Source organism: Sesamum indicum, linkage group LG5 (assembly GCF_000512975.1).
Source record: "Sesamum indicum cultivar Zhongzhi No. 13 linkage group LG5, S_indicum_v1.0, whole genome shotgun sequence".
Taxonomy (NCBI): domain Eukaryota; kingdom Viridiplantae; phylum Streptophyta; class Magnoliopsida; order Lamiales; family Pedaliaceae; genus Sesamum; species Sesamum indicum.
In genome coordinates, this window is record NC_026149.1 from 13,591,185 (window position 1) to 13,604,923 (window position 13,739).

Here is a 13,739-nt window from a genome sequence, read left to right on the forward strand (position 1 = left end):
GAAAAAAAAAAAAGGAAAGGAGTAAATTCCTCTACAAGCGTCCTAATATAAATAGTTGATGCGTGGCCTTTTATTGTAATTTACACAATTTATTCTTTCTGTTCATGTTTTTGTACAAGTCCGCAATTTGTTATAAAGGATCCTAACAATCATACTAATCCAACCAAAAGATTATTTGATGTGCGAATGTTGTGTATGAAACGCCAATATGTATCAATCTTTTATCATGTTTTACGATGTTCTTGTCATGTAACAACTATGAAGTTCAATTTACCATAATTTTTAATGTCATAATTGTATAACAACGTTATCCTTTCACATTTCAAGAAGATTGATTGTTAGTTTACTTGATTGATTGGTACGTAGGAACTGAATTAAGTAGGAATAGAGTACAGATGAATAAAAAATTGGATTTGAATAACATTCATATGATTGGTATATGTAATAAATTAAAAAGTAATATAATTATCATTCCTTGGTTCTTAGTTAATTTCATTAATATAATTAATAATTTGAAAAAATAATGTTTAGTAATGAAATTAAATTATTGTTATGAAAAATTTGTTATTTAATAATTTTTTACAAAAAATTGAATTCAATTATATAAAAATAGTATTTTCAAAAATTATTTAAGGTTATAAGCAATTTATAAATCATCTGATATGTTGTTGGAAAAATATATATAAATTATTTATTTACGTAATAAATAATATATTGATTCATTAAACATATAGATAATATTTCTCTGCCAAAATTAAAAAAAATGATTCGAACAATCAGATGGGCTAATGTATTTAATCAATGCATCTATCATTATTTATTCAGTATTCAGAAAGAATTTTTTTGAGTTAGTAAAATAATTAAATATCAAAGTAATATTATTTTTTCTTTATCATGCATACATAATTATTTCTTAATAAAAAATACAAAAAATACTCAAATTTTATAACAATTAAAATTAAATATTAAATTAATACAAGAGAGAGAGAGAGAGGGAGAGAACTTTCATTCAATACATGTTAGAAATAACTAATACCATGTTGACTGAGGAAATAACGAATCCTTTATTAAAAGTATAAGAATTCTGATTGCACCATTCTCATTCTATTTTTATGTATCAATCACACTCTAAGAGTTGTATCCATTAGCAACATTGATGCCACAAGATTTATGCCACTATGATGTTCATTTTCAAAAATGTTATCTGTCGCCGATGTTTTTGATATTCCTTCCCCACACCCATCAAAATCATTCAAAATTTATTATTTGATCTGTTGTTAGTGAATTCTTCTTTTACTTTACTTTCTCTTCTTAAGAAAGGCATTACGATTATTTTATTTTATATCATATATTATTTACATATTACATCAATTTTATTTATTATATAAAGTCATCTCAGATCCAACTGGGAGTATTTTAAAAAAAATATTTTCACTTTTTTTCATAACATTTCTATCTTAAATTACAACTACAAAATTCTTATCTCCTATATTAAATTTTTTTAATAATTATAAATCAGAAAAAAAAATATTTTTTTTTTAAAAATTAAATCAGCAAACATGTCAAGGAAAATTAAGAACAGAATTGCCATAAAATGAATTTTTACTAATAACACGAATTCTACATACTTGAATTTGTGAAGCTCAATTATTTGAAATCCAAACAGTCCCTTAAACCCTCTCTTCTTTCTTTTCCCTCTCTCAGATTCTTACACTCTTCTGCGTATCAACCAAGCAAGCAAAAATCTCCAATGGCGGAACCCAAAACCAAGTACGATCGTCAGCTCAGGTAGTTGCAGTGGATTTTTCCCTGTTTCCATTTCCCTCCCCTGCATTTCCAGTATTCTCGATTTCCACCCTGCATAATATCAGTCACAATTTCGTTTGTGCTTGAAAATTGGTTTTTGCAGAATATGGGGTGAGCAAGGGCAGACAGCTCTCGAGAAATCAAGCATATGCTTGTTGAACTGCGGGCCCACGGGCTCCGAAACCTTGAAAAATCTAGTTCTTGGTGGGGTTGGAAGTATTACTGTTGTTGATGGCTCTAAGGTTGAGCTTGGGGACCTAGGGAATAATTTCATGGGTATAATTATGTTTGTTCTTCCTGAATGTTGGTCACTGTATTTGCATGTTTTTGTCTTTTATGTTAAGGGGTTATGTTTTGATCCTATTACTTTGATATGTAGTGGATGAATCGAGCGTTGGGCAATCGAAGGCGAAAACTGTTTGTGCATTTCTACAGGAGTTGAATGATGCAGTCAAGGCGAAGTTTATTGAGGAGTATCCGGAGGCATTAATTGAGTCCAACCCATCATTCTTTGCGCAGTTCACTTTGGTTGTTGCTACACAGGTTTGATGCATGTCTTTGCATTGTTATTCACTTCCAATTGATTTTTTATTCACTTCCAATTGGAATTTTTGCTGGGCTTTAAGTGGATATTGAATCAATATAGTGTGGGGTTTCACTGTGTTACCTCATGGTAGCATGACTCGTCCATATTTCCCTAACTCAGAATTGGCATGGAGTTAATAGTTACTTATTTTCACTAGCAATTTTCTAGATGAAGTTAGATTGCACACCTGTAGTTTAAGAGAAGGTCTACTTGAAGAAAAGATTCACCATGTGAAGATCTTTTGGGAGGCAGGGAATTATGATTTATAATCAATATTTGCCAGATTATTTGACTTTATACGGCAAGGACTAGACCTTGTAATGATCTGGATTTGACTTATAAGATCTCGGACTATGGCATCTTGCTTCTTTGGTCTAGCTCAAGTAAGCTCGAACCTTTACGAACTTATCCAAATACGAACTTTACTGATACTTGTTAGGTGACAAGAGGAGTGCACCTTAGAGTTAAGTGTCTTATTGATATGGTTCAGGAGATAGTAAGAATCTTCCAGAGGTTAGTTTATGGAAAGTTGATTCTGAAATAAGCCATATGGTTCAACTACTGCTTGTTGTTAAGTCAAGTCAGTCGAGTATGCATATGAGAGCCTCTGTACAAGCTTTCCAAAAGCTTCTGAACTGAAGACTTTGAACAATAGTTTAGTGGCAGTTAGTTAAATGCAACATTAGGTTGATGGAAAAAATATTGTCTTGCCTGCTTTTAAGCTTGCAGGAATTAGGTCTTTTGGCTTAAATTTCTGAATGCCTTTAATCTCTATATTTGACCATCTTTATTATGCATGATAGGATGGATAAAGAGTTACCGGTTGTTCAGTTTTGAATGCTTTTGAATTTTCCTGTGTAGCTTATTCAACACTTGAATTTGAGAGCCTGGACTTTTCGAACATTTGTCTTTCATATTCCTCGAGAACAGTTTATTTGGAGAAGGAAGAAAGTTCTAAACAGTCTAAAAAGACAATAAACAGTCTCAAAAACTTCAAACTAATTATTAGTGTGTGGATTCAATTTAATCTGAAGGTAGAGAAGGCACAAAAGATAAATCCATTCATGGTGCTTTGATACTGATCCTCTTCACTCGATGTCCATGGGTTAATTTTTCCCAATTGCCATTGTTTTGGCATTTTGGTTTGCTAAATATGAAATTTTATGAACTTGAACGATATCATCTTTTGAGAACAAGGTGATAGATAAAAAAAATTGTCTCCCCTGCCATAAGAAAACATCTCTTTTATTATGTGAAGTTCATTATCCATATAGCATATTATTACCCATCGTTTGCCTTTCTGCATGATTTTGTGTTATGATCTGTGGATGATAAGTTTTCTAGTTAAAGTCATGCCTTGTTTTCTTCTTCAGCTTGTGGAAGACAAAATGATGAAACTGGATAAGATCTGCCGTGATGCTAATGTCATGTTGATATTTGCACGTTCTTATGGCCTCACTGGTTTTGTTCGGATCAGCGTGAAGGTAATTTCAGGACATGCCATTGTTCCTTCGTTCTGTCTTGACTAGAACAGTATTTGATACGGAATAGCTCCAGGAAAAGAAAATTTTGTTATAGTAAAAGTAATTCTTTATATATACATACTGAAGAATGAGAACTTCACATTTTTGTGGGTAAGGACAGTAATCTGACTTTTCCTGCAGGAACATGCAGTGATTGAATCAAAACCTGACCATTTTCTGGATGATCTTCGATTAAATAATCCATGGCCGGAGCTAAAAAGGTTTATCGTCTATTTTACTGTATAGTTTATATCTATGTCTGTTATGACTTACAGTATACTTCTTACATTTTGTGAACTGCATCATATATTCCCCTAAAAGCTAGCAACTGAATATTTTTCACCAACAGGTTTGCAGAAACATTTGATCTGGATACAGCTGATCCTATCGTTCATAAGCACACTCCTTATGTCATCATTCTTATTAAGTTGGCAGAGGAGTGGGCAAGAAATCATGGTGGAGTTCTTCCATCAACAAGGGAAGAGAAAAAAGAATTTAAGGTGCATGATAAGCTTTTTGCCATTATACCTTATTGTTTAGCATTATTCTCTTTCTGTTGTCTTTTGACGGCGGTCCCTGCATTCTGGTTGGATGTCTTAGGATTTAATCAAGGCCAAGATGATTGCATCTGATGAAGAAAATTATAAGGAAGCCATGGAAGCTTCATTCAAAGTCTTTGCCGCTCAAGGAATTAGTAAGTTATCAATGTCCTCAAACTCCTACTTGAAGGAAAAGCTTAGTCAATCTTTGTTAACACTGAGTTTCATAATTTTTGATAGATAATTAATGAATAAGTTTGGCTCTAGAATATCAACCTTTTTCTCACATAACTAGGAACAGTTGTGACATATATATTGATAAACTACTCGATTATATCACTTGAGTTGTGCTGAACATCTCCCTCTTTATCATACTAGGTCCAAGCTTACAGCAGATAATTAATGATAGCTGTGCTGAAGTTAATTCCCTTTCATCGGATTTTTGGGTGTTGGTGGCAGCTCTTAAGGTAAATATGTTGACATATAAATGTAACAGTTGGTTGAACTCATCGCTTGAACTGTACTCTTAATGTTCAAACTTTTTTGATAGTCATAGTCCTATTGTGTTTCTTATGGCAATGAAACAATTAATCTTTGAATTAGAAAGACACTGTTACATTTATGTTATGTGTCAGTATCAACTCATTATCTCCTGAATTTTAGTAAGAGTTAGTTCACTGGTTCTTACATAAAAGTAAAATTCATTCACCACCTTTCATTTTCTTTTCTGCTCAACTTCCAATCTAGTAATCGCTAAATATTTGGGGGAAGCATTAGTGATTCATGGAACTAAAATTCATTTGCTGCATTTCGTTCTCTTTTTCTTCTCAACTTTTAATTGAGTGAAAAGATCCCCAAATGTTTGGGGTAGCATAAGTTTGCCAAGCTTAGGATGGTTAAAGTTGGACAGTATTGTGATTTGGCCTATTGGCATCAAATCAGAACTTTAGGACCAATAGATCAAAAGCTTAAGATTTTGAATGGATTTTGATTCTTGTTTTGAAAGTTTATGGACTGTAGTTTTCATTAAAGCTTTATATTTCTAGCAGAACTTATGAGCTTAGTATGAGTTCTTACTCTAGTGAACATCTTTCCCAACCAAACAGCCCAAGATACACTAGGCCCTGTTTGTACATGATTATATTAGGCCCAGGAGCATGCTATGCAATTTAGGGTTTTGTAGGTTGCACGGCCCACCAGAAGAATGTTGCATGTAAAGTTTTTGTATGTTGAAGGGCCATGCACCCCTTACAATTGTGGACTATAGAATCTAGTTCATGTTAACACTTGATCTATATCAAAACTCTACTGCTTGCATTTTCCAGTTCATGCCGCTTACATTTCCTCTTGAAGTGATAATTACCTTTTTCACTGTGTGGTGGTTGGCCAGGCGAATACTGGTCATATAAATTTGGACATTGGCTTGTTTTTCGTCACTTAAGTGAAAGGGAATAGCATGGGTGAATATTGTCTAGATTAATGTGGATCCGTATTGCTATTTCTTCCAACTATCATGACTGCATGTTTCTCAGCAGTTCATTAGATTGCAAAAGTTGAATTTTCCACTTGATTATTGACTGCTTGAGATTGCTACCTCCAATGTTTTAAAGGAGAAGGCACGGAGCAATAAATTGCGTGTTCCTGGAGGCAGGATCTTGATGCATGGACCTAATGCCTCATGGAATTTTTGATATTTTTAGAATTTCGAAATGATGTTAAAAGTTGTGATAATTAGCATAAAAGATTATGGAAGAAATTCATATACTGAATTTTGAAGACAAAAACAAGGAAGAACAAAAAGAAAAGGAGGTTTAAGCTTTCTCATTATTCTTATTTTTGAGAACAGAAGATGAGTATAAAATTGTGAATAATAACAAACCTTTAGAAAAAAATGGTATATTCTTTATAATAAAAAAGCTGAATTTATGCAGAATGTCTTGAGGTGTGGGACGACGAGGTTCTTAATGTCTTTTGGTTCTTGATTTTGTTCAAGAATTTATTTTACAATCAGACTCTTTCATTTATTAGCCTCAATGAATTGTAGGCCAAAATCTTTAGTTAGAAGAGCATGTGAACCAAATTGCATTTCAGCCATATGTTCTCTAAAATGGATCAAATCCAATCCAAGAAATAGGAAAACTTTTGGTTTGAATACTAGGCTTTTACACAAGCTAAGGTGCATGACAAACTTCAAGGCAGTTGCTCCATGCCATTTTGCACACGGTGCGCCCAAGCGGTTAAATGCTACCCCCCCCAACTAATACAAAGGGGCCCAGGGCAGGCGTCAAGAGTGCCTTTCCTCCTTGCACAAGTTTTCTGTATGCCTCAAGTTGATGTCCGAGGCTAGATAGTTATCAATCATTACATGTTATCTGATTTTTCATTCTTTTGCATTTTCTTTCCACACACTTCAGGAATTTATAGCTAATGAAGGTGGTGGAGAGGCACCTTTGGAGGGATCAATCCCGGACATGACATCTTCCACTGAGTGAGGGACTAGTTCTTTGTGTCTCAGTTTGCCCTTTTGTGTTTCAAGGAGACTTATGCTAACATCTATATTGTTTCTTGAGCCTGCTGTAGGTTATATGTAAACCTGCAAAAGAAAAGATCTACTAAGGCTGAGGCTGATTTTCTTGTTATGGAGCAGCGTGTTAGGAAAATCTTAAAAAAAATAGGTAGAGATCCAGATAGCATATCAAAGGCAACCATAAAAACCTTTTGCAGAAATGCACGGAAGCTCAAGGTTATGCTCAAAATATTTGTCTTCTTCTCTTTGCTTCTCCCAGGTTTAAATCACATAACAGGTTTCTACATGATCAATTCTGCATGTGGGCTGCCCATTCTGTAAATTTTACAGTTTATTGCATTTCAAATGTCCTGTGTCTTTTATCCTATTTAAAAGGTTAACATATTATTTTGGCTTATTTTTTGTAAAATCCCAAGTAATGAAATTTTTGTAAAGAAATTTTTATTTATTAAAAATGGCATCCAAAATCAATTATCTTTATCGAAGTTCATGACAAGTGTATCTCTCTTTGGTTTCTATCCCTTTAAAATGTCTTAGGTATGTAGATATAGCTTGATGGAGGATGAGTACAATTCACCAGTTCAATTGGAGTTACAAAAGTATCTGACCGATGAAGACTACAGGTAGTTTTTCTCTTATGCTGTCAACATTCAAGAATTTCATGTGGAGATATCATTTTGGTTTTTCACTATGCGAGTTAGGGGTTCCAAAGTTATGAGAAGGATAATTAAAATCAAAAAGGCATGTGAATATTGTTTGCTGAAGCTGCGCTGCTTGAATTAGTTAACCAATTGTGTGAAGACGTGGTTTTAGTACTTGGAATGCCTTACAGTAAGTTCCAAAAGCTGGAATTGCTCATTAGGTGAGAGTTTGACCTAGTGACTGAAACACTCAAAACAACTTTTGGAATTTAATTATAGTTGCAAGTCATAATGGTGTTTGGCAACTTCAATTCAAGATCACTCTGTCAATTGTCATCTTGAAGTTGTTTGGCAACGTAAAGTGTAATTGTTTTTGGTTTGTTCAAACACTATAATATGGGTTTTGAAAGTTAAAATTTGAAGCTGTTGGCTAACTCTGGTTTATTTAATCAATTATTTCAAATAAACTTTTACAGAATCAATTACCATCAGAATCAACTAGATGAAAATCAGTTCTTCTATAACCAGTTATTTAAAAGCTGGCCCTAAATCAAGTGCATGTAACTTGGAGTCTGTACCACTCTTTCAAGAAATCAAACTTTGAGAAACAGTACAAAAGTTTACTAGAACAGAGGTTGTGGGCATAAATCGTGCTAGGGTTCTCCTGATTTCTGATTTTCAGATTAGTGGAATGTGTTTTTGTCGGTAGAAATATGTTTTGTTTGTTTTACTTTTAATTTGATAAATTTATTTTAGTATCTTTCTCTTAGTTATTAATTTCATGAAAATATAATAAATGTTAGTAACAATTTACTCCAATCATATAAATGATAATCAAATAACTGCATAAGTACTTAACTAATTAGTTCAATTAGTCATTAACTCTTAACAGATGAAAGTGATATATATTTTCATTTTAACTAATCAAGTCGCTTATAACCAAATGATTAATTTTTGACCAATCGGGTAATTGATAATTTAATATAACTCTTTTTCCCCTAACCAAACAATTCAAAGTGATTATTTCAACTATTGATTAATTATTTCGAATGAATGAAATAATGAATAATTGATACCTGTTAAAATAAATTTCCATTTAATTTGTTTGTTTCTGCCCCTTTTAGTCTTACCCCACCCCCCCTCTTCTTGAGCATACATCAACCCCTTTTCCCCAAACCCCATATTCTCCTTCCCAGCTCCCCTCACCCACCTCTCTCCACCACCAGTTGTACCCTAACTCCAACCTTCCCAGCCCCTGGTAGCCAACACCTAAACCAGAATTCTCTGGTTGCATGCATCTATATATATATGTGATTTTGTGTGCATTTAACCATGTGTGAATAGATATGTATGCATGTCCATTTGGGGATGATGTTGTGTATGTATATTTGTGTGTCTGGTCTAAGTATTTATATATACAAGAGTGTGTGTGTGTGTGTGTGAGTATCTACAAAAGATAGAGAGAGAGAGATGTGAGAGAGAAGAGAAAAACAGAGGGATTTTAAAAATTTGAAATTTAAGGTATACTTTTGTCCACACGATATTTTAGTTTTTTGGTAATTTTTACTTGACTTGTTTAACGGAGAACCAAGAATGACATTTGGTACTTTTGGCCAATTTTTTTATTGCAAATTAATGACAAGGGATGTAATTGCAATTATTCAGAAATTGGTGGTTTCTGTGTCTTGACCATTTTGCACGGGGTCTTACTGTAGTCATCTCTAAATACTATGATTACCTCACATGTGACTTGAGCCATATGCTCATTCCCAAAATTTCCCATTTTACTCCTCTTCATTCCCAAGGATTTTTCCAACTTATTTCCAATAATCCAAGACCCTCAACTTGAAATATGAACAAAACTAGGTTGCATATACCCAAAATCTGTATATCAAAAGAATGGGTTTTACACCCTAGATTATAAATTTCGATGGTGGCCAGCAGTCAGACTTGTGACCCAGATGTGGACCAAAGTGCTACTATTGGGAGCTCTTTATTTTTCAAATCACTTTCGTTCTACTCTTATATAGGCTGTTAATATCTTGGTAAATTAGAAGGTGGTGGTGCTCCAACCAGACATGGTGGAAAGAAGATACTGAAACAAAGGCTGGGAAGAGGGTGATGAAAATTAATGGTAGGTGGTAGTGATAGAGGAAGAACATGAGAAAATAAAGAGAGAAAATAGGTGCTCAGAGTTTGAAGAAAAACTGAGAAGCGCATTACCCCATAATTTGGGCACCCATATCAATCAATAGTCTCTGCGTGATCCAGATGAGCTTGGACTGTATCACTCATGATTCTCTTTAATTCCCAAAGTGTGTGCTATACACTATTTGTGTGAACGTAAAATGGGAGAATTTATGTAGAAAAAGAGGGAAGCTACTTGTTGTTTAACAGTAACTGATCAAGTTCCCTCCAATCCAATGCCTTTTAACTTATAACGAATTAGTACGAGGCAAACCATTTTTGTACGACAGTGAAAGTAGTACTGCTTGTGTGCATAGTTAGATAAGGCGCCCCATGGTGCGTGGAGCAAGCTCAGTGCCATTTTTATAAAGGTTAACATAATTTTGTGTTTATGTTAAATTGTTTGTGCATTATTGATGTTAAAAGATATTGATGTATCATGTATGAATATATAATTTAGCGGCTCCGCGGCACCTTTGAGGCATGATGCACCATGCACCTTTAACAACTATGCTTATGAGGTCACTTGAGGAACTAAAATTGTTAAGGGGATTCCGGAAATGTCTCTTGGGCTTTTGATATGGTGGTGATCATAGAGCGTGGGTGATGCATTGGAAGGAAACTTCTCACTGTTTAACTGACTGAGAAGTTGAAATTTTGAGGACACAGAAGCAAAACTCATTGTCGGATCTGCTGAATGGGCCGCTATGCTTTAAATGAGAGATTTTCTCTTAGGATTGTCAAAGCATTTGACAAGAGCCTTTGAGTGACTGGAAGAATGAAAGGAAGAAGTGAAAATTTTGGAGAAAGTCATTTCAGCTTCTTAACCTTTTCTTCTCTACTGCTAGGATCCCTGCCCATGTGGGGATTATTTCCTTTCTGGGACCAAGAGGGTTTGAACATTTATATTGACTGTAGGAACTCTGTTGTTTGCTTGAATATCTTGACCTTTTGTGTCATAAGTGGGTTTATTGCATTAAGTTCACTAACTGATGGCATTTCGATTTTATGCTGCAGTACTGCTGTGGGATTTTACATTCTTCTACGAGCTGTAGATCGTTTTGCTGCAAACTACAATAGCTTTCCAGGGCAATTTGATGGGTAGAACTTTAAGCTATTGTGGCCATCTAATCATTCCACTACACAGTTATCCTGCTGACTAACTGTGATTCATATTCCACAGTGAGATGGATGAGGAGATATCAAGACTGAAAACAACAGCTGTCTCACTACTTGCTGATTTGGGATGCAACGGATCAAACTTAACAGAAGACCTTATAAATGAGATGTGTCGTTATGGTGCTGCAGAACTTCATGCTGTGGCTGCCATCATTGGTGGAATTGCGTCACAGGAGGTGATTAAGGTTGGTTTTTCATTCTAATCTTGAAATATATTGTTTAGTCATAACAAGAGTAGCTGAGCCTCTTTAATAAAAAGATCTTTAAACAAGGTATTGTCACTTTCCGAGATTGTAGCATGAGTAAGAGGCTGGTAGCATCTATTCTAAGTTTAAGCTTGCAATTTGGGTAGCCTGGAAATTAATTCTTACCGGGACAAAAATTTAGAACAAAAGAGTTGGGTATAATTCCAATGCTTCCGCGGCGGTTAAAATAGTTACTACCTATATTATTGACCCATTTGAAATTACAAAAGTCTCTACTTCACGTTTATAACATTTACAATATTTCCCCTTTAATGTTCAAGAGATAATATTTTAAAATTTGTTGAGAAGTTAATATTTTACTTTAAAAAACATGGTATAATTTTTTGTATCTAATGATTCTAATCCCATAAAGAAGGTGATGTAAGATTTTCTTTAACATAGAAACCTTTGTAAGGGATGTTTTTGCAATTTCAAGAGCAGGGGGTGGGGGTGGGGATTAAAGTCAATAATTACATTAAGTTCAGCAGATGGTTGCTTGAATTAATCCAAAGAGTTATTCACCTCTTTCATGTCAAAGCGGGGAGATGAATTTTCAAATTTGAGGCGTTTAATATGAACTTATACAACAGGAACTAAACGCTATACCTTTCGGAAGACGCTAAGCATACATGTTTGACTACAATCAACAAAAGTATACCCCACCTTTTTAAGTTAACCTACACCTTTAGGCATCAATTACAAAGGAAATATCACAATCACCATCCTCTTCCAGTACGATTAAATTTAAGTGCTTGCGTATCTGTTTGTAACTGCGATTCGTGGTGTTACTTTGAACTGCAGCTCATCACAAGACAATTTGTTCCAATGAGTGGGACTTTTATATTCAGCGGCATCGATCATAAGTCGCAGTTGTTGTTATTTTAGGATACAAAGAAAGCAACATGGTACGTTATATGTGCTTCCTCTAGTCTCAGGAACTTGTTTCATTCACCTTCAGGCACTGATAATACTCGTGGGCTGCATGTAGATTGCAGTGTTCTTTATGATGGAGCTCATAAACTGGTTTTGGAGAAATCTTGGATCCTATACTGACAGAGCATGCAGAAGAAATCGTTCATCTTGATTAGAATAGTAGCTTCTGTACGAATGTTCATTAGCTATGAAATGACATTCAACACAGGTAAGAAAAATACGTAATTTGACTGTCTGTGAACGCAGTGAGATATGCTCATGATAGCTTGTCTACATTGGGAAAGAAAATTTTCCTATTGGTTTGAAGAATGGATAGATGATGATGCACGCTAATTATGGCCAGAGTGATACTGATCATCGATCTTTCTCTAATCTTCTCCCATTTTGTGCGTTGAAGAGTTTGAATTGACTTTTGAGTACTTGCATTTTGCCCCCATCTACTTACTCTCTTCAACGCAGACGTCGCTCCATCGATCCGTTGTCTTTCGCTTTGCACCCTGCAGTTATGCAGAATACTTAAATTCGAGTTTTCTTTACTGTTGCAATGAAACATGCCAAATATGCCCAACATATAATGTTCTTGGCCACTTTTCTTTCATGCTGTCTTTATATCACCTTTGGGGGCATATTTGGTAGTTTATTTGCAATATTTTGTAAAAGAATTTGGTTATTTAATATTTGAAGGGGAAAAGTATATATATAATCTTTTTTGATGGTTAATAAGTGGCAAAGTAATGCAGTCGAAAGATATAGTGTACTTTCTTGATTGAAAATAGTGTCCAAGTGGCAAAGTGGAATATACCATTTAAAGTGTACGTTAACATTGTTATTTTTAAACCTTAATTTATATAATCTTTTGGAATTTAGAAAATGTATTAATATACTCTTTTTTTTTTTTTGTAAAATAAGACTATAAGTTTATTGTATTATTAAACATCATTTGCAGACGTGCATAATTGATCTAACTATTTATTTTATTTTTATTGTGTAGGAGAAAAGAAAAATAACTTCATGGTATAAGTAAAGAAACACAACTTTCAGATATTTGATAATAAAAATAAATAAATATTGCAATGGAGGATTTTTACGATAATTTATTTTGTTATAAGCTTTTTTTTGGGTTCATCTTTATAAAAATAGTTTATGTAAGTTGTAGTTTACTCATAAATATGTATTACATGAATTTGAGTTCAGACTACAAGGACAACTTAAATTATATAGAAGTGATAATATTTATTAAGATAATTATACTTTCCTCCCTCGAGGTTTGGTGTAATTATACGTGATCTTCTATATTTTGAAAAATTACATTTAGCACCCATGAAGTTTGCTTTTGTTTAGTAAATAAGTCTATCCGTTAGTTAAAATTCACTAAATTTGCTGACATTAATAAATTTTTTTTTATAAAATTGATATTTAACATTGCTTGACTAATTGCTGATTTATTGCATGTCGAATATTTGTTCTGACTAAACTACCCTTATAATAGTGAAGATATACCTCTTCACATGTATTAACTCGTGAAGACGTATGAAGGTAATTTGGTCTAAAAATATTTATTTGACCTGCAATA

At 33.8% G+C, this 13,739-nt stretch overlaps 1 protein-coding gene across 1 annotated transcript; it reads left to right on the forward strand.

Moving 5' to 3' along the window:
- Positions 1,634-12,606, forward strand: LOC105162627 (NEDD8-activating enzyme E1 regulatory subunit AXR1). The gene is made up of 15 exons (XM_011080704.2): positions 1,634-1,788; positions 1,910-2,082; positions 2,186-2,349; positions 3,766-3,876; positions 4,057-4,136; positions 4,265-4,415; positions 4,516-4,609; positions 4,833-4,921; positions 6,869-6,942; positions 7,035-7,197; positions 7,519-7,604; positions 10,827-10,910; positions 10,993-11,173; positions 12,035-12,138; positions 12,222-12,606. The coding sequence occupies exons 1-14, from the start codon at positions 1,751-1,753 to the stop codon at positions 12,116-12,118; spliced, it is 1,572 nt and encodes a 523-aa protein (XP_011079006.1). The 5' UTR covers positions 1,634-1,750; the 3' UTR covers positions 12,119-12,138; positions 12,222-12,606.